Genomic DNA, 25,817 nt, shown 5'->3' on the forward strand with positions numbered 1-25,817 from the left:
CTTTGGTCTAGGAATTTGATCTGAGCATGCGTGGCACTTTGTCCGATCGGAATCCTCTACAAACGATCGGACAAAGTCCGATCGGATCATGTTGTCGGAAAATTTTATAGCCCAGCTTTAAAACTTTGTCGGCCGGATATTCTGACGGAAAGAATCCGATGGAGCCCATACACGGTCGGATTATCCAAAAACACGGTCCAATCGGACATTTTCCATCGGAATGTCCGACCGTGTGTACAAGGGCTTAGACTGCGGAGAGTGGAGTGCCATACTATGATCTGCAACTGTGTCCTCCAGGTAGCTCACTCGTACCTCAGCAGTAGTCAGTCAGGAGCAGACCTTAGCTACGTGTAAGGCCAAAGCTGTACTGCCTCAATGTTATTGGTAAAGGCAGCTTGACATGAAGTTATGGCAGCCATGACCTCCGGGATCCCTAGGGCAGAGGCGGTGGGCTCGTCCGAGTAATGGGTCTGCGACCCCATATTGGTATGCATCAGCCAGCCCACTCTAGACCGGGAGTTTCAGGCTCTCTGCGCCTGCTATGCCCCGAGGAAAACTAAATTTTCTTACAGACTTTCCCATGGCTTTAGGATGTAGAAGGCATCTGCGGCCTGTACATTAGTATAGGAGTCTGCAGTGACTCAGGGAAGGATAAATGCAGGGGATCACTTCATCAGAGCTCTGGGAAAGACATCCGGTCACGCCGCCATCTTGGACACGCCCCCACTTTAGTAAGTTTAACAAAATGAAGTTGGGTGGAGGTAAATAATGGAATTTCAAGCTTGTAGCTTCTGGATACCATGCTCTGGTCCAAAGACCCTGGGATCTTACAGCTGTAAATGCCAGGAGACATCCCCCCCTTTGCAAAGTGGGGTTGTCATCTTACTGAAAGGTGTGCTTGTTTAAAAAACTGGAGGATTTGGGGGTCCAGGCCTTGCGGTAGAACCGAGTTCCAGGATTTGCCCTGGAGCCCTGGGACAGACAAAAGGAATGCTTTTTTGGAAGGAGAGGGGTTTCCCAGAAGGAAGTTTTCCTTTCTGTTCTGGAGCAAAAAGGTACTCCCCTGGTGACAACCTTGATAAGCTTGTCCAGGGATTCATTGAAAGGGTGCTTCCCCAATCAAAAAGTGCACTTCTTGCACTGAATGGCCACAGATCAATATTTAAGTCAGAGGGTGCTCCGTAGGACTACTGAAAGTAGTTTTGGACATTTGAAGAATCATATCCCCTAGCCTGTCAAAAACAATAGAACATGGGCATAGCCAAGAGCTCCAGTTGTTTGGAGGACAGATTCAGGACCCCAAGATACGTCCTTGGACCATACAGCTAAAGTCTGTCAGACATGGTCACAATGACAGGTTGCTGGGCAGGGCCTCCAAGTAAAACCAAGGCCTTAGGCAGGCCACACAGAGTTCAAATCAAGTATGGGCTGAATGTATCATGTTGACTGATCAACTTGGGTACAGCCAGCATGCCGGGTTTCACCTGCGATTATCGCTAGCAGCCGCTATAGCTTCTATCAACAATCACTGTCTTCTCCAGGTGGGGACAGCTTCCCCCACAGGGAGAAAATGGTTTGACAGGAGGGATTCCCCATTAACACTTTCTGTGTCAATGGGGAATTAAGCAAATTTCTTTCCTGCAACATGTAGTTGCAGGAAAGAAATTCACTCCATGTACGACCGGCCTTAGCAGGTACTTCCAATATTTTCGTCCTTAAAGACTGGCTTGTCCTTCACAGGGACAGATAAAGTATTGTTGAGAGAGTAGATTGCCACAACAGGGACAGTCCCCTTTTTAAGAACCCTTCGTCAATAGTAAGGAAGGCCATCATTTGTTTGCCAGCAACACGTCTTAATTCACCCAGTGTTATTTTATTTTTTTAGAATATAATGTACATACAACCTAAAGAATTTATCCAAAAAACAAAAAAAGGCACACATAATATACTGTAAGTGGCACCTTATTAGCTTTTATATGCCAATATAAATATGATAAAAAATTCAAATAAATGTTTATATATTTATCTTAAAATGCATCTGTGTTCCATTTAATAGTAAATGTCTTGCGTAAAAGAAGACACTTGAAGATTTGCGATAATTTCCCTTATTAGACAGAAAAGATTAAATAATCCATTGTTGCTAGGGCCTAACTGATTCAGTATTATTGATACAGTAGTAGGGGTGGACTGACAACTCATGGGGCCCCTGGGTACTTGGGGTTCATGGGGCACCCAGGTTTAACTCCTTGACTATCGGCTGCCAAGCCTCGGCAATAAGTGGCCGCATATTTGTGTGCAAAAGCGTTGGCAGAGCTGTGCCCAGGGCACAACACCTGCATGCTCCTGGCATGGTTACCGGTGGCTAACTGAAAGCTCCCATTTGCGGCTTCCAATTGAGAGCTTTAAGGTCATGTGAATGTGAGCCCCGCCTCCCGGCATAATAAACCCCTTAAAGGGCCAGCAGACATCTTTCTGATACAACATTAATGCAGCAGGCGTGCATTTATTTTTATTTTATTTTATTTTTTTTAATTTTTTCCACAACACTGTTGATGGGATTTGGTGGGATATCAGTCTCATTTTTGAGCCAGAGAAAGGGACTGAGGACAGTCCCTAGATTCCCTAGTCTCCTTCCCTGTAACCTCAGCTAAACTGCAGATGAATGAACAGGAGACAGAGGCTCCTGTCCATTCATAAACTGAAGCATAGTAAACACAGTTAACTATGCACATTTGTAAATTAATACAGTGAGTGATTGGCATTGATCACTCCACTGTGCTCCCTTAGAAAAGGAAGAAGCTGGTAAATGATATATTTACTGGCGCCTTTCCCACTCTCCATCCTGAGGAATCCCGTGTGTCCGCAACTGCTGCCGGTGGGGGAAGAAAGGAGGGAAGCTGGCAGCGCTTCAGGGGGTTAGGGTTCAGGCAGCAAGAGAAATCTAGATCAGTGCAGCAGGTGGGGGAATAAAAAACTGGAACCAATCTTTTGTGAATCTCAATGCAGCAGCTGGAGCAGGAGATGTTGGCTTTCAGCTGCTGCAGTGAGAGCCACAAAAGATTGCTTCAAGTTATTTCCCCCACCTCCCATAGTGATCACTTGCTCTATCAACATATCATCCCCCTGTTGAAGGTGGGGGGCCATAGTTGCAGCCCCCCCCCCCCCCCATGGGATGGGCTGTGAGTCAGTTAAGGAGGGATTTCTTTCATTGTCAGCGTCTGTGGTGATGTTTGAAAAATAGACAATGGAAAGTGACCACTAAATTTGGCCTCTCAGCTTGGGGGGGGGGGGGGGGGTAGGAAGTAGCTCAAAGTAATATCTGTCAGCTGTACGTATGAAGTGGCTTGGGGGTGATGCCAGATGGGGGGAGTCAAGGGCTGAGAAGTACTCAGATAGTGAAGTCTATAAACTATCAAAAACTACTGGCTCATCTACTAATAGATAAAACAAATGTTACTGCTCAAAGAGAGTAACCAAGCACCCTGTGTATGTCCATATAAAGTTGGTTTATGACCATTGTATTTAACCCTGTGTTATCCAAACTCTGTACAATCAAAAGTGTAAACTCAGCACATAATCCAAACACTCTATGGCTAAGTTTATATCTACAGTGCATCCGAGAAGTAATCACAGCACATCACTTTTTCAACATTTTGTTGTTACAGCCTTATGCCAAAATGGATTTAATTCATTATTTTCCTCAAAATTCTACAAACAATACCCCATAATGACAACGTGAAAGAAGTTGGTTGGAAATCTTTGCAAATTTAGTTAAAGGACAGGTATAGGTTTCCTTTTTTTTTGTTGTTTACATCTATTCTATGTGAGCTGCTGATATCTATAAATCTTTCCAGCCCTCTCAGAAATGCCCCAATTATGTTAAAAATCGATCGAATTACCAGTGGGAGGGGCTACAGACATTTGTACAGTGTAATACCGGCAATGGTCTGCTCCCCCTCCTTTCTCTCTCTTCCCTCCCCCCTCCCTTCTCCCCCGAAGCATGTTTCAATGGTCAAAAGAGTGGGCAGAGATAAGAGCACTTCATTCAGTAGGTAGAAGTCACTGATAGCAGTGGCGGTGTGTCCATAAGGGTGCAATGAACAGTCGCTTTCCTAACACTGAACCACCTCTCTGCCAATCAGGTGTTCGGGTCTGTTACCCGTCACCCGATTGGCTGAAAGGACAGGCGTTGTGATTAGACGTCTATCAGGCATCCAATCATAGGAGAGGACGGGAGGAGTGGATGGGAGAAGACATCAAAGACATGGAGGAAACCGCTTGCCGCCCCACCAAGACAGGGTAAGTGTCAGGCAGATGGCGGGTGGGGGCACAGTGGCAGCATTCGATGGGCACAGTGATGGTACAGTAGGGCTGCAATTGATGGGGGTTTTTTTCAGTTTGTTTACGCCCCCAAAAATATTTTGAGCACCAGCCACCACTGACTGATAGTAATATGTAGAGGAGATTTACATACACAGCACTATCTACCAGAGTGAAAACAATATATTTGTAAAGCAGAATTACACATATGGATGTCACAGCACACAGGCATTCCATGCAATACTGGCATAGTGAAATGAAATAAAATCAGAGCTAACATTGTGAATGAATCCTTTTATTGACTATCTGGATTTTTATATGAGACAATGAAACTTTCAATTAACATCTACTTGTATTTTCATACTGAAGCCCAAAGCTCCTCAGACATGGTTGGAGCTTTGCTCCCCCATAATTGGTACACCTATAGCAATAATGTTCCCTTCATTGTAGGATCACATGCCGTACAGTTTCATTACATGTTATATAGGAGCACAGTGACAGAGGGATTATTTGTATGTATAATAAAGTAGACTTTATAAAGGGACATAATCGGGGATCACTTTAGATGTGGGGGAGTTGTCGGTATCCTCTCCTATGTACTGTACACAGGCATGCTCTCTACACATAGCACTGTGTACATTTCAGAGGACAGACACAGGGCACAGGTCACTCTATGCCCCTCACCATGTCTCCTCTTCTGATATAACAGTGTTGTGTTTAGAGAGATTACCTGTGTTCATTTCTGGACATGAGAAGTGACTCTCCCTTCCCCCCCATCGGCTGGGGGAGATGCTGATACAGACTTTGAAGGAAGAGGGGGGAGGGAATTCAGAGGACAGAAGGAACATCAAAGCCCAGGGGAGAGGTTTTGGAGTCTCTCAGGGGAGAGCTTGCAGATAACAGCCAGAGAAAGGTAAGTATCACACTGTCACTGCTTCCGGGTTTTAGCTGGGGACACGCTGCCATGGAAACAGAGGCATGTGAAGAACGTGCTCATCCTAGATAGCAGCCTGGGTGTGCATCTCTTCACCAAACACACCCACATGTCCTCCAGAAGGAGGTAAAGAAGGAGTGGCTTGATTGTGGAGATGTTTCCACCCCCTGGAAACTGAGAAAGAACTGTTAGAGGCCGATTCTGGGATCTTCAAAATACTGTTCTGCAAAAACTAAAGTACCGGGGAAAGAAAAATGCAATGTAGGAATGACGGTAGCATGTACTACCTATTTTTGCATTCCCATACTTCTCCTTTAAAATAAAAAAAACAAAAGAAATCCCATGTATACAAGCATCCACAGCCTATGCTCAATAATTTGTTGAAGCACCTATTACAGCCTCAAGTCTTTTTGAGTATGATGCTACAAGCTTGGCACACCCAATTTTTGGGCAGTTTCTCCCATTCTTCTTTACAGGACCTCTCAAGCTCCATCAGGTTGGATGAGGAGCGTCAGTGCACAGCCATTTTCAGATCTCGCCAGAGATGTTCAAATTGGGTTGAAGTCCGGGCTCTGGCCGGGCCAATCAAGGACATTCACAGAGTTGTCCCATAGCCATTCTTTTGTTATCCTGGCTGTGTGCTTAGGGTCATTGTCCTGTTGGAAGATGAACCTTTGCCCCAGTCTGCAGGTTTTCATCAAGGATGTCTCTGTACATTGCTGCACTCATCTTTTTCTCCAATCCTGATTAGTCTCCCAGCTCCTGCTGCTGAAAAACATCCCCACTGCATGATGCTGCCACCACCATGCAACACTGTGGGGATGGTATTGGCCTGGTGATGAGGGGTGCCTGTTTCCTCCAGACATGACTCTTGTCATTCAGACCTGAGTTCAATCTTTGTTTCATCGGAGCAGAGAATTTTGTTTCTCATGGTATGAGAGTGCTTCAGGTGCCTTTTGGCAAACTCCAGGTGGGCTGTCATGTGTCTTTTACTGAGAAGTGGCTTCCAACTGGCGACTATACCATACAGGCCTGATTGGTGGAGTGCTGCAGAGATGGTTGTTCTTCTGGAAGGTTCTGCTCTCTTCACAGAGAAACCCTGGAGCTCTGTCAGAGGGACAATGGGGTTTTTGGACACCTCCCTGACTAAGGTCCTTGATCGCTCAGTTTAACCACTGTGCTCACTGGGACCTTCAATCCTGCGGAAATATTTCTGTACCCTTTTGTCAGAAACCATGAAATCAGGCCGAGACAGAAGTACAGTTAAATCACACTTGTTTAATAATGAAAGTAAAAGAACAAACGTAGTCAAAACATAGCCAAAGTTCAGTAACTGGAAGGGATAGTCAGCCAAGCCAGAAGTCAGGGATCGATGTAGTGGAACAGCAAGCAGGATCTGGAGCCGGAAGGGATGTCAGCAAAGCAAGTCTTGAACAGGATCACAAGAGATAGTTTCTGCGATGTTAGCCAAGGCCAAGGCAGAGATCTTCTGGACTGGACCGCTTAAGTAGGCAGGACTGATGAGCAGGATATCATCAACAGCTGAGTAACTGTGGAGAGATAGGAGCTGGCAATTAGCCAACAGCTCACCGGCCACCTCAGAGATGGAAGGACTGAGCTCAGCCCTGACACCTTCCCCAGATCTGTGCCTGGACACAATCCTGTCTCGGAAGTCTACAGACAATTTATTGGACTTCATGGCTTGGTTTGTGCTCTGACATGCATTGTTAACTGTGGGACCTTATATAGACAGGTGTGTGCCTTTCCAAATCATGTTCAATCAATTGAATTTACCACAGGTGCACTACAATCAAGTTGTGGAAACATCTCAAGGATGATCAGTGGAAAAGGGATGCATCTGAGCTAAAGTTTGAGTGTCATGGCAAAGGCTGTGAATACTTATTTACATTTTTTGTTTTTTTATTACATTTGCAAAGATTTCAAACAAACTTCTTTCACCTTATCATTATGGGGTATTGTTTGTAGAATATTAAGGAAAATAATGGATTTAATCCATTTTGGAGTAAAGTTGTAACATAACAAAATGTGGAAAAAGTGAAGAGCTGTGAATACTTTCTGGATGCACGGTATGCATGTGGGGAATAAAGGCAAGATTGCATGCTTTCCCAACACGCACAAAAACCTGCTGCCTGTTAGCAGATGCACAGCAGTTCTATTACTTGTTAAGGGCACCACCATGCATCTGCAAACGTGTGCACCAAACGTTTTCATGACTACTGTCATGACATTTCAATGTTGCTTGTGTTTGTGAAAAACACACCCATGCTTGGGGGTCGCACCTGTAGGTGTGAACCAAGCCTTACTATGAGTACATAAAAAAATAACAATCCTCAATAAACATAAATAATTCTCTAAATGATCAGTGTTCATACAATTGGGCTATATAGCTTGAACATTGTGCTGATATGTTTATTGGGAATTATTATTTTGTATATACTGTGCATAGTTTATGTGGTGGGTTTACACTTTTTATTGTAAAAAGTGTGGATAACACTGGGTTAAATTTAAATTTAAAGGTCATAAATTAATTGCACATTATCTGGACATACAGCGTGCTTGGGGATTGTTTATGTATATGGTAATGTGATGTATGCCTGCTTAGGAGAGGTCTGTCAGCTGGGGGGGTTCAGATAAAAGTGGTCTCTGCGGTGGGTTCTCCACGAGATCACTTATCGGCGCTCTCCCGCCACGCTTTGGTGTGCCCTCCGCCACTTACCAGAGCAGTCGGCAGCAGCGGAGGCGATTGGATCTTCACCCTTGCTGGGCATGGAGTGCCCTAGGGCAGTGCCAGAGTGGCTGAATGGTCAGTCTGCCCCTGTACAGTAGCTATATTATCATTCTCTCTCATCAAGGACAGCCCAATACTAGCAAAAGATTCAAACAGAGTGAGGACCCTGCCCATCAGGTTACTGGTCTGACTACATCTAGAAAAGGTAACTAAGAGATACAAATTCAAAGAACCTGGAGATGGGCTTTAAGTCAACCTAGTTTAGTGTTTACCTTCCGATATAACTATTATTACTAGAATTGCAAATGTTTGCAGTGCCTTTGGAATGTGGCTGCAGTGTTTGCCAGTCATTGTCTGTAAGTTACCACCATAGGTACTATATCTATTGCAATGCTTCTTATGAAGCTCAGTGGATTATTTAGTGTACTGAGATGTAACCAAAAGCCAGTATCTTTTATTATTTTTTTGATTTTAATACTGGATATTGATGTTCAGTGTCCTTCTTAGGCCCTGGATAACAGAGTTTTTTTTTTTATATATATATATAACATAATCCATAACAGATTTTACATCGTATGTACTCACATGGAATCTTTTTGAACTGGTTCATAAGTTCCTGTTCAATCTTCCGAAAAGTATCTGCACTCTTGTCTCCAGAGCCAGCCACAGCAGTTGAGTTCTCCTGAGAGACCATCGGTGGCTCTGTGCTAGGCTGCATCGTGTGGGTTTCAGGAGGCTCTGCCTTCTTCTTAAACAGACTGAAATGCATGGTGGCTGCAAGAAAGAAAGCAACTGTTAATGCTACATGTTACCAATACACATTTTAGCTTTTCCCTTAGGTTAACTTTAATTGGTTCATAAGAATCTATAAAAAGCATACTTGCCATCAAAGTCTTTTTCATGTGGAACACAACATTCCTACATTAAAACGAAGATCTAGCCAAAATGTTCTTACTGCATTTACAAACATGCAATGTCAAACAATGTCATTACAATGTCAAACATTGCAATCAGAATTATATTTACGGTACATGGCAACCCCTTTTTACCAACAGGATTATAAGAAATGAACACTGTAGTAGATATTCATAGAAAAAGATATCGAGCACCTCTTCATAGGCTGCTGAGACACACAATTGATAAGCTCCAATGACCTATACTAAACTAGATTTCTTTCCTGCTGCTTCCATAAGGGGTTTCAGCCCTGAGATTACCCTCTAATGAAATTAAAGGTTGATGATAAAACCACAGATTGCTTTAGGTTTCTAATACACAAATCCTCTCAACCAGAACAAAGTGGCTATGTGTTTAAGAGGACACTACCTGAGAGACACGCGCACTATAATTTGTGGGTGTAATAAGCATTAATGACTTTCCATAATGAAAAAAATACTGAAAAGGCAGAATAAACATAATGGAAAATGATAGTAAAGAAAAGAAAATAATGTGCTATCTTCATTTCCGATAAGCATTGACAAGATGTTTGGCTTTATTCTAAACATTTTTTAATCACTGGAAATATAGAATTATTTACCTAGCTTCAGTATCAGTTCAATATTGTGAATGACGACTGAAAGTATTGATCAATGTACATTTACTTCTACACTTGTGCCTTTTTTGAATGCATAAACACAACAAATGGGATCATAATAAGCACTTTGTATCTGTTTATTTGAGAGAGATAATCATAATACACCATACAATCCTATTAAGGATCCCTATCATTACTACAAAGTCTCCATTGTACACCTATTAAAGTTACATCCTGGGAGCAAGTACATGCTTTTTTGTTGAGGTTGTCTCATCACTGCAATGGTTTCCATGTTTTCATTCATTTCATGTTCTCTCAATTCTTCAAGATAACAAAATCAGCTGTAGAGTTTATATAGCATTTCTAAAACAGATAGTATTAATTGTTACATATATATTTCAGGTTTCTTAAAGCTTTTCATCAAATAGCTTTCCCCAGAATAAGCCTTGATTAAAAAGAAATATGATGTCAACCCTGAAATAGACATGCCACACGGCTTGACAGATAGGCTTTATAATGCAGCCGTCTCATCAGAATGAAACAGCAGGGATAAGAAATCACCAGAAAAGGCAATGACTTTCTAGTTTTTCCACATCCAATACTTCTATTCAAAAAGCACAAGCTGCAGGAGGGCCATAGCAATCATCAGTAGCAGCTGGACTTGAGCCGTACACAAAATACACACAAACTGTATATCTGGCAGCTTCAAACTAAATTACTTCTAATCTTTTCTTAGGTATGCTGCCAAGTTGAATACATCAAATGCATTTTATTTCCCAGAAATGCATTGTGTGCAGTTCCCTCCATAGTCAGCTGAAAATTAAGATGACATATTTCATTCCTACATCTGTTCAGTGGTTTATCACTATCAGGACTCTCCAAAAAATGGAGACTGGTACTATTTAGATAATCAAGTACTAAAGCCTAAGGTTTAGTTTAGTTAAATTTAAATAAAGTACAATCATCAGCAAAAGAGAAGGTTCTTACAGTCAATGCAAAGTCTCCATTGCGATGCTGGCTAGTCTATCCCCCCCTCCCCCTTTAACCACTGTTTCTGCCCCCTCCTCCAATCACAGAAGCTGTATTATAGCATCCATCAGATAAAAGAAATGCGTGAATTGAATAAGTCTGCCATTCATATATCACTTTTTATTGATGGAAACTTTATTGCAGCTTCTGTGAATGGAATAGAGGAGGAAAAGGACATAGTTGGCACTCTTGGCGAATGCTGATCGTATTAATCCCCTCATCACTGGAAAATGACGGGGGGGCAGAGGACCAGCCAGCAGCACAAAGAACACTTTGCATTGAATGTCAAGTACCGTAGCTTTTGCTGACTTTTTTTCTTTTTAAAACAAGGATGGTTAAAGTGGAGCTAAACATACCTTTCCTTCAGCGGTCCCGACCCTCACAGGCATCTTCTGCTGGTTGCCAGTCTTTGGCCATGTTCATTGATCAGCGTGGAATGACATCACTGCTGCGCAAGCAGTAGGTGCATCTTACTGCAGAAGAGATATTGAAAGTCTCCAACAATAAAGAGCCTGCCTGCTTACCATTTGCGACAGTGAAACTTTATTTCCACTTTAACTTCTGCAATAAGATCAAGCCAAGGGGATATTTAAAAGGAAGTTCAAAATAATTTGAAAAGACACAACCCACTGTCTCCATCTATTTGATAATACAGAGTCATGCTCTTCTTTAATGAGAGCATATTGATTTTTTTTAGAGCGTGAAATCCTATCAAGCCGGAATATTGACTAAGTAAACAAGAGGAAATGGGGGAGGGGGGGGGGGGGGTAAGACATGTGGAGAACAGCACAAGAAACTCTACGAAATTGTTTATTTTACAATCAACATAAAATGCAAGATCCTTTCTGCACTACGAGTGGTCCAGCAACATGCAGCCTTAGGCCTGATTCACACCTATGCATGTTTTGTGCTTTTTGCATTTTGTAGATGGTCCATCCCTGCACAGTGTGCAGAGACGGACCTGTCATCTTCCTGCTCAGCGGGGATCGACAAAACGATCCCCGCTGAGCAAGAGGATGTTCACAGGGCGGATCATCACGGATCCGTCCTGTGTGAAAGAGGCCTTAGACTTGGCAACAGATATAGGGTCAAAGCTGAAAAGATCAAGCACAAGCACAGCAGAAACCGGCAGCTGATCATATTTAGGCTGGAATCTATGTGTTATAAATAAATGTATGTGGCATTGTATCCGTCATGAAAAAGTCCATCATATAAAAAGATTAAATCAGTCAAGTCTAGAAAATGTAATCCAATCAATTCTTACCTGAAATAACCTAGTGCCCCCCCCCGCCAAACTTAGCAGCCATACATAATCAAGCAACCAGAACCTGCATGTATTAAAAAAACAAAACAAAACAAACTCTCTGATTTTCAGATTATCCATGCATGTCCAACTCCTAATTGATGTCTGTCCCTCTGAAAAATGCTTTCTGCCTCTGTGCTTTGCCCACAGATGAGCAACCTGTATGCAGAAAGAGTCAGACATCTGTCCTTAACCGCAGGTAAATGCTAAATGTGTGGATACATGCAAACAGCTGCGGCTCCTGTCAACCTGTCATTGCGTTATACAGACTTTGCAGTCACAGCTGTTAGCTTACATTTGTGATCCCAGCTGAGAGAATATGCTGATTCTTGCCACAAACGCACAGTATTCCCTTAGGCTGGCCATACATTATACAATTTTCTTCTTCAATTTGCCTTTATATTTACCAAAATCATATAAATATTAGGTCAAGCCTAAACACTTTCAATGCGTATACAGTCAGGCAGGCCCTTGCACTACATAGTTGAAGGTAAATCTAAAGAAAATTAAATAAGAAAATTGTAGTGTAGCCTTACAGGAAGAAATTCAGACACAGCTAGGAAGCTTTCCAGAGCCTGCAAACCCAGAAGAAGCTCTGGGAAAAATGTCGGCCATGACAGCGGTGTGCGGGGACCACTGCAACAGACTAGTTCTAAGGCAAGTATTTCATAATGAGCTAGTATGCGACGCATATGCATTATGCCTTTGTCTTGCAGGGTTTTTTCTTTTGTGGAGGTTTATAACTGCTTCAATATCACTTAATGCTGTGGCGCTTGATCACATCACCAGTCCTGAGCAGTGACTTCAGCAAATCAAGGTACATATTTCAGGCTGTCTATTAAAACATACTTGCTTATTGCAATTATTTTAATAAAATATAAAAGATAGGGTTGCGTCAAGTAAATAGATACCAAACACGTCAAGCCTTAAAATTTGGTGCATCCATGAAAAACAATGGCAGCCAAAATTCTTTTAGGTGACACTTTAAAAAGTATTTTCAGGTCATCAGTTTAGAGCTGACCTTGAATTATAAAACCTATATATAATGCTCTCCCTCTATCACACATGTGTGGCACAATGTATGCTTGTATTCATGTGCACGCCCTACACTGCATGTTTACATTTTGGTGTATGGGAGGGGGGCTGCTTTTAATGGGGTTTTTTTTCTTCTTTATTACAATTTTTCTTTTTTATAAACCAGTCTTCCCCAAGCAGAGATTAGCTGCATTGGAGGATAGCACCTTTGGAGCCCTTTAAAAGAGATTAAGCGGCTCTAGAGCATAGATTTTTCTAATTAACAGACACCCTGATTTGCATCTAAAATGGTTACCAATTTGTTTTTGAGTGTTTTTCAGTACCTTGATCAGTAGAATTTGACTGTTTGTTCCTAAAGCCCAACTGAACTTTTATGCCCCTTTCACACGATCAGACCGTCCGTTTTTCATCCATCCGTTAATGGAGGACAATGCATTCCTATTGGCAAACCATCCATTACCATCGGTTCCCCTCTGCTTCCGATCTTATCGGGTTTTTTTTACGTACAAGGGTACATCAAGATCCGTGAAAACAGATATTAACTGATGTGAACAGACAATGTCCATCGACGTCCGCTCAGTTAAAGCGGAGCTCCACCCTAAAGTGGAGCTTCCGCTCATTGGAACACTCCCCCCCTCCGGCGCCACAATTGCCACCTTTCAGGGGGGAGGGGAGTGCAGGTACCTGTACAGTACAGGTATCTGCACCCACTTCCGGCATAGATATCTGCAGAAGCTATGCCCCTTTCCGCAGAATCTACGCCCCTTTCCGAAGGTCCCCCCGCTGTCTGCTGGGAAACACACAGATCCCAGAGACAGCGGGGACCATCCTTATTGTGCAGCGCGACTCGTGCATGCGCAGTTGGGAACCGGGAAATGAAGCTGCAAGGCTCCACTTTCTGATTCCCATACCCAAGATGGCGGCGGCAGCACCTGAGAGACGATCGAGAGATCGGCTTCGGGTGCCGACATCGCGGGCGCGCTGGGTGGGTAAGTGTCATTATTTAAAAAAAGTCAGCAGCTGCAGTATTTGTAGCTGCTGGCTTTAAAAAAAAAAAAAAAAACGGCGGACTCCCGCTTTAAGATCCGTTTGGAATAAATTAAGTTTTTTTGTTTATATGTGAACTCAACCTCAGGCTGCTTCAGTAGCATGGGATGGGTCCAAAATCGATGACGTCTCATAGCCAATCAGTTTTTTCTTGCTCGCCTTTCTCCACATATATGCATATATGACAATGTGATGCTGTACCAAAAACTGTTGGAATCCATTGCACAACGCAGATAGCACACACAAGGACAAGGACAAAGCAAGGGCAAGTCACTCACTGAAAACTGCAATGCAGCAAGGGTGGAGCAATGCTTTCTGAGTAATGTCATCAAAGCCTCAAACTGCTGTAAACGGATGCAAAAACGGATGTAAAACGGGTAAATTAACGGATGTAAATAGATGTTAAAGGAACGGAAGACAGGTGTAAAACAGATTAATGGAACTTATGACGCATGAAGCAATGCATAAGAACTGATATGTTTTCAACATGGCTAAAATGACGGTGCCTGTGTACAAGGGGCCTTAGTTTACAAATGCCATGTGCACTAAAACATCTGTGACAGTTTTCTTTAAAATGCAGCCAGAAGCTGCATAAAAAAGCCTCTTCCCTGCCAGAATGCTGCAAAAAATCCTTGCTCTCTGGGTAGAAGCAGCAATTTCTCTACAGAGGTCTGACACACCCCAATGCTTAATCAGAGCTTTACAAATTCTGCAAAGGACACGATCCCTGCTGATCGTAGAACACTAACCCTCTTTCTGCACAAGGGTACATGGTTTCTAAAACAGAGCAAGGGTCGTTCTCTACAGCAGACTGAGCAGGACAAAGGCTTGTCTACTCAGGCTGTGATTGCTTATTAACCTCTTGCTATACATAGGCTGCTTTTAAATTTTCTGGATTTCAAGAGGTTAAAACAAGCCAATGACAGCCATGAGCTTAGTGTCTTTTTTTAACAGCAGGAGATCAGCTGTTCGGTAAAAGCAATCCCAGCATTTTGGGTGAGTGGTTTAATTCACAGCAACTCTAAATTGAGAACTTGTAAAGCCTCTTAAAGTATCACCTATGAAAAATGTTTAGGCACTGTAGTTTTTCACCTTGTTTGGTATCTATTTACTTGATGCAACCACATCCTTTATATTTTACCAAAAAATTAGGTATTATATTGTGTTCGTGTGCATTCAAATTCACTTGTTTATTTTTTCCTGAAAATAGGAATGTTCATAAACCGCTGTGAAAATATTGCATGACATGAACTCACAAGAACTTGATCACATGGGAGATCCTGAAGTTACAAGCGCAAATGAAGGCAGAAGCCCAAAAACACGTGGTCAGTCTCATAGCAACTCTTGAGGGACTACATAAAAAATTCCTCCCAAAAACCATCTACTCAAACTCACAAAAACGCTTACGGAAATTCTACAACTCATCAATGTGAAAATACTGTGAACCTTTGCCTTGACGATTGAGTCTTCTACAAACATAGGAAAAAAAAAGTGGTAAGTTGCTTGTTAGAGCACTTGAAATGAAAGACGGAAACGTACACCATCGATAATCTCTGTGATGCGAAGGATGTGGTTTACTTGAAAATTGACAGGCAAAAGACACACAATTTTGGAAAATACTATGAATCTTTACACAACTTGTCCAACACCCCACTCAGTCCCTCAGCTGCAACCCACAGTACAACCAAGACTGAAACATTCGTGTAACAGTGCAGTCTCAAATGGTTGTCCCAATGATTTTGTGAATAAACTAGAATTTCCCATTCAACCAGGGAAAATACACAAGGCAATCGTCCAAATGAAACCTTGAAAAAGTCCAGGCCCAGATGGCCTAACTTTTCATTAATATAAAACCTTTGAAACAGCCTCTTATACCACATGTCCTAAACCCTTTGGACCCCCTCACCCCATGTTCTAAAAGTGAGAAAATGCCCTAATTCTTGAATACAGATCCACCTCCCTACTAAATGTAGAAGTGAAAATCCATGCCTAAATCCTAGCCACTTGCTTGTTGCCAATCATGCCCCAAATTATAGCCTTGGACCAGGTGGGTTTCATACAGAGCAGGGAGGACTGGAACATAGTAGATTGAGAATGGGGAAGACCAGGGAGAGCCATTTTAATGTGGAAACACTGCCTTGATGGTTGCTGGCGTGTATGAAAGGGAGCAGAGAAATCCACTTATTACTGCAATTCAGAGTTTTCTAATGCAGCCATTCTCAAGCAGAGTTTTGTGGAAACCTCAAGTTCGTCCGGAGATTGATATTTGATGGTGCCAGCATAGTTCTAGGACCTACAACATGTGGTAACATCAGCAGCTTGACAACAATGATCTTCTTATCCCGCATACACACGAGCGGAATGTCCGTCAGAAAAAGTCTGTCAGAAGCTTTTCATCATATATTCCAATCGTGTGTACGCCTCATCAGACTTTTTTTTTTTTTTTCTAAAATTCTGATGGACCTAGAAATAGAACATGTTCTAAATATTTCTGGCGGAACCAATTCCTATCTGGAAAACCGCTAGTCTGTATGCTGTTCCGATGGACCAAAAATGATTCATGCTCTGAAACAAGTGTGAGACGGAAGCTATTGGCTACTGGCTATTGAATTCCCTTTTTCTAGTCCCGTTGTACGTGCTGTACGTCACTGTGTTCTTGACGATCAGACTTTGGTGTGATCATGTGTATGCCAGACAGTTTCAGCGGGAATTCCGTCGGGAAAAACCTTCAGAGTTTATTCTGAAAGGAAAACCGGTCGTGTGTACAGGGCATAAGCCATCTTCAACGGAGCAATCTGACTACAATGTCAGGGGGGATTCTTCCCACTGTCTTCCAATTAATTAGCAGCAGTTCCCCAAGACCTGAAAATTATTTTCAAGGGCTCCCTCAGAAAAAAAAAAAAAAAAAAAAAGGTTGAGAAAGGCGTATCTAATATATATATATATATATATATATATATATACCACATTATCAAGATTACTTTATTGGATTTGGAAAGGAGTATGGGGGGAATTTTACCTTCGAGTATAGATAAAGAATAGTAGGAAATATAGTGAAGAAACATTGGGTGTTTAGAACCACTGGACTGAGTTAAAAAAAAAAAAAAAAAAAAAAAACGAATCACACAAAAGAAAAAGGAACATGCCAGGCCAAAATGTCCAATGTAAACGCAGTAAAATAACTTCTAACAAGTGACACCAAAAATGTAACATTCCTACTAGTAAGTTTTTAGAGCTAGACTCTAATGCCCAGCAATTTTTCTCCTGTTGCCAATATTACCGGAAATTTTGACAGCCGGTATACGCTTTGTATTTCACAGCAGTCAATATGCAGCCTTCCTGTGTAAAATGGCAGATAGATAATTTGTATTTACTCAATCTGTTCACTGGATTTACTATTTCATTCCTTTTGTAGTATAAGGTGTAAAGTATGCTCTCAATGTAAACAGCATTAAAAGCAACCTTACAAGTAAATGTATTTATTATTATTTTTGGAGAATAAGTAAAATTTTTAAATCCACATAGAATCCTCCAGAATAATTCATCCCTGTACCAAAGCTGATCTCATACACAATAAGTGTAGTACTTTCTATATAAAACTGAGAAAATGGAGTACTGTCTGTGATACTTTTTTTTTATTTGCACTGATATATAAAACTGAAAATCTTGTAACACTCTCAATGATTTTGTTTCCACAACATAGTACGCAACACTTCTTTCTTTATTTACAAGCAATATTAGTGCATTATGTGCACCTTCCCCAGAGTCCTTTGCTTTCCAAGGCTCATTTCAGCCTGCTGCTCCTCTCCAGGTCAATGGGTCATCTTCATTTTTTTTTTCAATCATTAAGAGAATAATAATTTCCTTTTGCAGAGTGTGCCTCTCCTGCACGCTATCTACTGTGAACCTGGGCCACACCAAATTAGAACATATCTATGTTAACTATTATACTGCCAGCAAGACCTACATGAAAAAATTGTGTCTACGATGTTTGCGGTATCTCATTAGCAAGATCTAATTAAAACACAGCATGCCTATAATCTAGAAGATCCCAAAGCAACCTCTTACATTAATGAGCCAAACTGCATTTTACAATTATACTCCAAGCAATGGCAGCTCCTGGTTTCTAAATTCCTGCATGGGTCTCAAACTTAATAAATGCACTTCATGGAGCAGGGAAGACCTTTCTTTTTTCTTTTATTAAAAATGAGCTGTGAATGTGGTACTACTGGTCACAGCATATATCAATCTGAAAATGTTCTACAATCCCATGGTTTTCCATTGTTAAACAAAAAAGGTACATGTTAAGAGAATGTTCACCTGATCTGGCTCTTTATAGTCATATCAGTAATGTTTGGATGTCTGCAAGCCTTCTTGAACACCACTGTACGAGCCTTACTGGACAAAAAGGCCAGACAGCCAAGACAGACTTGTACCAACTGTCAGCTCTCGTCTTCTACCCCAAGATAGACATGCAAAGAGTGTCAACAAATGTGTCTCCCACTTATTGTTACAGGACAAATGCAAACAATGTCTGTAGATAAGTCTGTAGTAGCCGTTACAAATCTATGGATCTGAACTAGCATGAGACATCAGCTGCAGTATATAGCCTTTGTTGATTGGATAGGTTTCTGCCAGTGAGATGCTAGCCACCTGGCTCTGGGACCAACTTTGCCCTTGTCACCTCTTTGAAAGTACCTTAAAGGCCATCTGAGCATTCTATTAAACATTAGTGACTAAAGTGAAGTCTACAGAAAAAATGGTGTATATATTCAATAAACACTGAAGCTGGTTCCCAATTTCAGCATGGTGTTCCTTAAAGTGGAACTTCCACTTTAAGCACTTCTCGCCCCCTTGCATGCCACATTTGGTGGGGGTTGCCTTCCTGTCCCACTTCCTGCTTCTGACTATGGGCCGCCTAGGCAACTCCTCCTTGGCAATCGTCTGGGACACGTCACAGGTCCCAAAAGATTGCCCGTCAACTTGGAGCGCACAGTACAACGTGCGCATGCTCAGTGCGCGCTCGACCGTGAAGCCGCAAGCTGTCACAGCCGGGTGCCCACAGTTTCAATGGAGGTGCCGTAGAGAGGAGCGAGGCTCCATGTGGCCACATTGCTGGACCGTAGGACAGGTAAGTGTCTGTTTATTAAACGTCAGCAGCTACACTTTGTGTAGCTGCTGATTTTTAATAAACGAAAAAAAAAAGCCTGGAACTCTGCTTTAAGAAAAAAAGAACACTGGAAATTAAAAACAAACAAAGTAAAATAGCTGCGACTACAGCTGTGCTGCATAAAACCAACTGATTTTATTTTACCATGCTTTATTGTCAGTGGTAATTAAATAAAGATGTTCATGCATAGAAGTCCTCAATTATTGAATAAAAACAGGCCGTTTTTTCTTTGTTTCATGAAATACAAGAATCTCCATCATTTGGTGAAAATTAGACTCCATTATACAATTCTCCATAGTTTCCTTTTTTTTTTAACAATAAAAACCAAAGATATTTCCGCTCTGTTTCATGGCAACATGTCTCGATCAGAAGCAAAAGGCATGCTTGATCAATGCATCAATCGGGCTACTCTACCATAGTAAACATGGTTGATTTATATGTGAGATGCAGGTTGTAAAGAGACTACTAATATCCAATGATGTATATCAGAAAGAAGTAAGTATCTTACCTCATAGTAAAATACTGACAAGTGGTGATTAGGGATGAGCTCGGTGTTCGACTCGAACATCAGCCGTTCGTCTGTTCGGCGAATTCAGAACTCTGTGGACCGTTCGCACCAAATTCGTGTGGCACGAACGGCCCACAATGCACTACGCCATCGCAGTGCATTGCTGGTTCATGATTGGCCAAGCATGCACTGGGACCCCGCATGCTTGGCCAATCACAGCGCCGGCAGCGAGGAGAGCCAAATATAGCTCAGGGGGTTTAGTACATGCCCCACACTATATAAGGCTGCCAGCGCGGCGGCCTTGTGTAGCGTTTTTGGGCGTGCAGGGAAAGAGTTAGATAGGCAGGGACAGCGTGTTCTTTTCTCAGGCATCTTAAAGTTAAAGTGGTGTTGTGTGCCTCCAGCACAGTATACACCTGTATCTACCCTTTATTGCTGTTTTTCTCTAAGTAAGGCATCTGTAGGAGTTAGTGGGTGTTGTGTGCCTCCAGCTAAGTATACACCTGTATCTACCCTTTATTGCTGGTGTTCTATAATAAAGGCATCTGCAGGAGTTAAAGTGGGTGTTGTGTGCCTCCAGCACAGTATACACCTGAAGATACCCCTTATTGCTGGTGTTGTCTGTTGCATATCTTGCATATTAGCCTTTAAAATTAGCACTTTTGATTTCGAACAGTCGAGTCCCATAGACTTTAATAGGGTTCTAAAGATCATACGAATTTTAGGTCCGTTCGAAGGTTCTGGTGCGAACCGAACCTGGGGGTGTTCGGCTCATCTCTAGTGGTGATAATGTATAGAACAAATCCAGTCCACAAACTCCTCCCACTACATGATCATTGTACTGTACAAACAAGGTAATAAATACTGTATGCAAAACATCCCCTAATCAATTCAGGCCTGTTGAGATTGACTTCACAAATGTGAAAAGATAGCTGACAACATACCTAAAATATAGAAAAACAAAAACATTAAACCAAGGGTAGGCAACCCTATAGAGGCGCAGATCTACCTGAACAACATGGGAGCAGTCAATGATTACTGGGCACAGTGTCGCCTCCTCACATCTGATTTAAAACGTCTAATTGCGGTACCAGCGTGTCGCAATTGCGTGCATTGCAAGGCAATCATGGGTTTAAAGCAGGTAGTGAGGAGGCAACATATAACCTCCTCACCACCTGTGAGATCGCTTTTCAGAGGAGCAGCAGTGCCTGCGCACTTGTGAATGAGCCCTTAGTTGCCTTCAGCAGCAGCACCCTTAGGGCTCGGTCAACATAAAGTTGAGGGGTGGTAAAACCCTGTAGTTGAGTTCACCACGCCCAATCTCTACCCCTTTTAGCTGCTGAGGCAGCAGCCAATAGGAGTACACGTGCCGCAGCAGGAATTAAGCCGCCTGTTGCTTTTTGTGGGTGTTTCCGCCTGCCAATCTAGACCCAATCAAGCAAATGGGGCCAATCTGCAAGTGCCCACAACTGCATGGTTTAGCTTGGTCCAAAGGGTCTTAAAACAGGTGGTGAGAAAACAACACAATGCTGCCTGCTTTAATCCTATTTGTGCTGTACTGAACAAGCTTGCAGGGCACTTGCCGAGTGGCCACATTCACTTGAATAGATCATGCCTGGCGGGTGCTACACCCACCAACCATGACAGGGCGTATAACTCCTGCGACATTTATACTCTCCTCAACACTTCAGTTAAAGAGTGTGTAGTTAGGGTGGGGGTGATGAAAACAAGTCTTTACTATGGGGTTTTACCACCCCCCAAACTGCAAATGTAAATTAACCCTTACTGTTCTGAGAACCAAGGAATCCTTTTCCAAATCATTTAAATCAAATTAAATGTTAGCTTCCAACTGGTGTCCAGAGTGTGACATCTTGGAATGGAGGTTACAACTATACACCACTTGGTTAATTATTTAAATAGTGGAGCAGTTTACCCACTGCATCTGATAAGACAGAACTCAATAAGGCACTTATGCTCCTCTAGCCCTATAATACCCGATTCCTGAAAAAAATCATAACTAAGCAGTATAAAAGTGAAGAGGGTAAAAAAACAAAAACAATTAATATTAAGAGTGGAAAGTGAAAGACTTCTTTTTGTTTTCTGTGGGCTTTTGCACATTTTTAGAAGAGTGGTTATAGTACAATAAGGGCTGGTTCACACAGGGGGCGACACGAGGCGACACGACTTGCAGTGCCGCGATCTGACAAGTCGCCCCCGTTCTGTACAATGGAACCGTTCTGAGAGGAGCGACTCGAGTCGCTCCGACTCAGAAAAAAGGTTCCTGTACTACTTTTGGGCGACCTCGGGGCGACTTGCATTGACTTCTATACAGAAGTCATTTGCAAGTCGCCGCTGAGGTCGCGGCAGGTCGCGGCGAGGCAAGTCGGTGTCGCCTCGCATCGCCCCCTGTGTGAACCGGCCCTTAGCCTGCAAGTATTAAAAAAAAAAAAAAAAAACACACACACATATATATACATACACACAAAGTAGTAAGAACCTCTTTCCTTCCTTCCTTCCATTAACACTATTTCTTAGGCCCCTTTCACACTGGGACGGGAGGAGCATCGGATTTGTGATTTGTGAATACACCGCTCCAAAGATGCTGCTAGCAGGACTTTTTTTACCGTCCTGCTAGTGCACCGCTCCAGTGTGAAAGCCTGAGGGCTTACAATTGGAGAGACAGCAGCCGCTGTTTCAGGTTGGTTTGCAGGCGCTATTTTTAGCGCAATAGCGCCTGCAAAACAACCCAGTGTGAAAGGAGTCTTAAAGTAGAGCTCTAGCAAAACTTTTTTTTATATTTTATATTTTGATAGAGTAAGGGAGGGTTATAACCCTGTAAGTTTTATTTTGTGCCATATGCATTCCATAAGAGATATTTTTCTCCACCAGCCAAAACGGAAAATCCCTTCAAATCACTTGGGGACCCCCAGCTAATGCCTCATCCACACAGGGTACTTGTTCATCTCTCCTAGACACCTTTTATCCTTGCAACAGCATTTTGGCAGAAAAAACTTTTATAAATGCATCTAGACGCAATGAAACAATGTGTGTTAATTCATTTCAGAATAACATTTTATTCTGGCCAAGAAAAGAATTAACGCTTAATCACTAGATATGCCTAGCATTTACATGCGTCAAGCATTTTTTCTGCCAAAGCACTGCTGCTCCTGGATGTGCTGATAGTGGGGTTTCTTTCTGCCTCTACGCACCTATGTATGTATGGAAACATAGGCTAACACATGGGGGCATTTAAGGCCCATACACACGATCAGACTTTTTGACAACAAACATGCAAATTAGCTGTTTTGGAGCAACATCCGACCGTGTATATGCTCCATCGGACAAACTTTTTTGGTTTTCATCAGACTTTTGTTGGCTGTGCGAACGGACAAACTTTCTGGCAACAAAAGTCAGATGGAGCAAAGTCTGATCGTGTGTACAGAAAACCATAGGACTTTTGTACAAAGTACAAACAGGTATGCTCAGACCCAATGCAAAAGATCAGCCAACAATACAGAAGTTGAACAAAGGTGGCGGTAAAGAGCAGAAAAACCACATGATTTGGTGAAAGTTGGCTGAAAAAGTCCTGCTGTGTGTATGCAATACAAGTTCAGGGCCGACGCCCTTTGTACAAAAATCCAAGGGAAAGTTTGTACAAAGTCCTATCGTATGTATGAGGCTTTAGAGGAAAAAAAAAAACACCACTAGAGATGCCCCCAACAGCAAGGTTTTTTTTTTTTTTTTTTTATTGCAATAAAGTTTAGTTTGTTAAGAACATTACAAATAATATTGCTGTATATATTAAAACAACAGTTGTAGTAACATTTAAACCGTAAAGGCATTTAGTATAGAGTTGTTCAAATCTTGATGACCTGGACCTGCCTACCCCTAATGGGTTCCTACTGTAGGCCTGGGAGGTCACCAACTAAATCTGAAGATCAGCCCATTCATACTTTAACTAGGGAAGGGATATTAGAAGAGGGGAAAACAGAAATATAGGAAAATCAGAAATGCAGATCTACGCCGACATATTGCTTAAATGATTGTCCATAGTATTTCAATCTGAGGTTTAAGGTTAAAATTGACATTCTTTTAAGTAATTAGAGGCACTGGGATGGGATAACGGGTTGCTCCATTTCTTTCTAAAGGTGGTGGTGGTGGAATAGTTTTTGTAAGCTAGCATCAATTTGAATTGTGCTTGGGCATTTAATCTGGCTATAACCGTAGATAGATTAGGCGCTTCCCTAGATTTCCATAGACTTGTTATTGAGAGTCTTGTGCTATTAATGCTATTATTGCTATTATTAATGCTATAGAGCTATTAAAATGTGAAACACTATTGTTCTGTGTATTATGGTATATTTGTCAAGATTTATACCCAATATAGCTGTAGCAGGAGTAAGCATGGAAAGGTTCCCTGTGATATCTGCTATGAAGGATGATAATTACAAAAGCTTTTCAGGGTTTTGCAACTCCATAGAGTGTGTAGAAGGTTGCAACAGCAAGGTTTAAAAACATCCAGTGTGCACAAGGCCTATCTCCCAAAAATTGGCTATTCAAGTGACTGTCACGCCACAACAAGGGTTGCATTCTGCAGCCGTTAGAATGCTCTTGGTGAACTGCATGCTAGCTGTCATCAGGCTTTGGGATGTAAATTATTGCATACACAATCTATTAGTGCAATGAACTGGAACATCTGAGGCCAGCAGCTAAAATGCTACTGCATTCTAAATAATTGTGTTTTTATCAACGGGGACTCTGGCATAACAACCCTAGTAATTGATGCGTTTTCCCAATAAATAGATTAGTGCACTTTAAAAGACGTCTCTGCCTAAGAAAGTGTTCCAATAATAACAAATTTCTCAAACTGTCCGGTAAAAAGTAACCCTTGCCTTATTATAAAAATGTCCTTCATAGAGTCTTAAAGAGAGATCGAACTTTGGAAGCTGTACCCATGAAAATGCAATTACTGACTTACTTCCTTGTTCTGCACCGTGTCTCTTTGTGGGGGTAGCCATTTGGTAGATGCAAGGTTTTGCTTCCTCGTGTCAGAATCTCCAGCATGAAGAACAGGAATGAGATTACCAATTCTCATGTAAAATCTCTTGAGACTAGCAGTCAGACAGAGTGTCCTAGATATCACACTGCAGATTCCTACAGCTATGAAGCAGTGGACATGGAGTGCCTAGGCCCAATCATATACCAGGAAGTGCACTGCTGTTTTCAAGAGGAATTAAAAAAAAAGTAACAAATGTCGCTTTTTGATTTCAGGTCCACCTCTACACCAGTTTTAGCTTTCTGTTCCCTCAGGTGGCATACTCTCCAAACCAATACCCTCAAGACCTGCAGTATGTCTGTTCCAGCTAAAAGATTTAAAAAAAAGAGGGTTTAGGCTTTTTTTTTGGTTGTATATGATGAGTTACAGGATAGCATGGGTCCTTATGCACTTGTGGGGCTAAGCTAAAATGGTAAAGTGGCCACTGGCTGCAGATATCTACAGAATAGTTCAAGGCTGCCCCAAAACATAGGACTCTATAATATGTAGATAGCAACCAGAGCGAACATTGTTGCACCATGTCTACGCCACCAACCAAATTAGGCCTGAAAATCGGGGTGGATATAATTATATATATATATATATATATATTTTTTTTTTTTTAATAAATCAGATTTTTAATCAAATTTAATAAAATGCTTTTGGAGTCAAATCTATCTAAAGATAGTTTTCTAATTAAGATAAATTAATAATTTTGTTTATTTTATTCAGCATAAAATGGAGCTTCGTTATGTAGCATGAGGCTGTATATTTACATTTTTGGTAAACTCATTCAATGACTCAAAGCTCTGCAAGCTGAGATCACATGCACTGCATTAATGCATATACAAATTTTCAGAGTAAACATGAGATTAACCAAAGTTCAGGAATATTCCTTTATCCCGTTGTTTTGGAAATCTATGTACACTACAAACTGTATGATTGAATCGGTTCGGATATCGCCGTTTTACTAACCTGACAGCTTATTATTCTAAATAGGAAACCTTCATTTTGTTTGCAAATATTAAAGAATCTAACTACCAGCAAGAATAAGTCCTTACATTTAAAGAGTCCTGTCATTTCAGATCCATTATGGCAGTGCCCGTTAGCAGGCATCCACTCACCTGCTGCCGTGACATCCCTCACCTTGTTGTGT

The 25,817-nt window shown here is 41.8% G+C and overlaps 1 protein-coding gene across 2 annotated transcripts in view; it reads right to left on the minus strand.

Moving 5' to 3' along the window:
* The window catches only part of LOC143982595 (synaptotagmin-2-like), a 138,052-nt gene that overhangs the window by 88,516 nt on the left and 23,719 nt on the right, over positions 1–25,817 (minus strand). For both annotated transcript variants that reach the window (XM_077481461.1, XM_077481462.1), the window contains exon 2: positions 8,589–8,777. In XM_077481461.1, the coding sequence (XP_077337587.1) occupies positions 8,589–8,777 (189 nt within the window). The remainder of the gene's footprint in view (positions 1–8,588; positions 8,778–25,817) is intronic.

The sequence above is a fragment of the Lithobates pipiens genome, unplaced genomic scaffold, assembly GCF_037356315.1.
Source record: "Lithobates pipiens isolate NorthernLeopardFrog02 unplaced genomic scaffold, aLitPip1_a1.2 Scaffold_16, whole genome shotgun sequence".
NCBI classification, from domain to species: domain Eukaryota; kingdom Metazoa; phylum Chordata; class Amphibia; order Anura; family Ranidae; genus Lithobates; species Lithobates pipiens.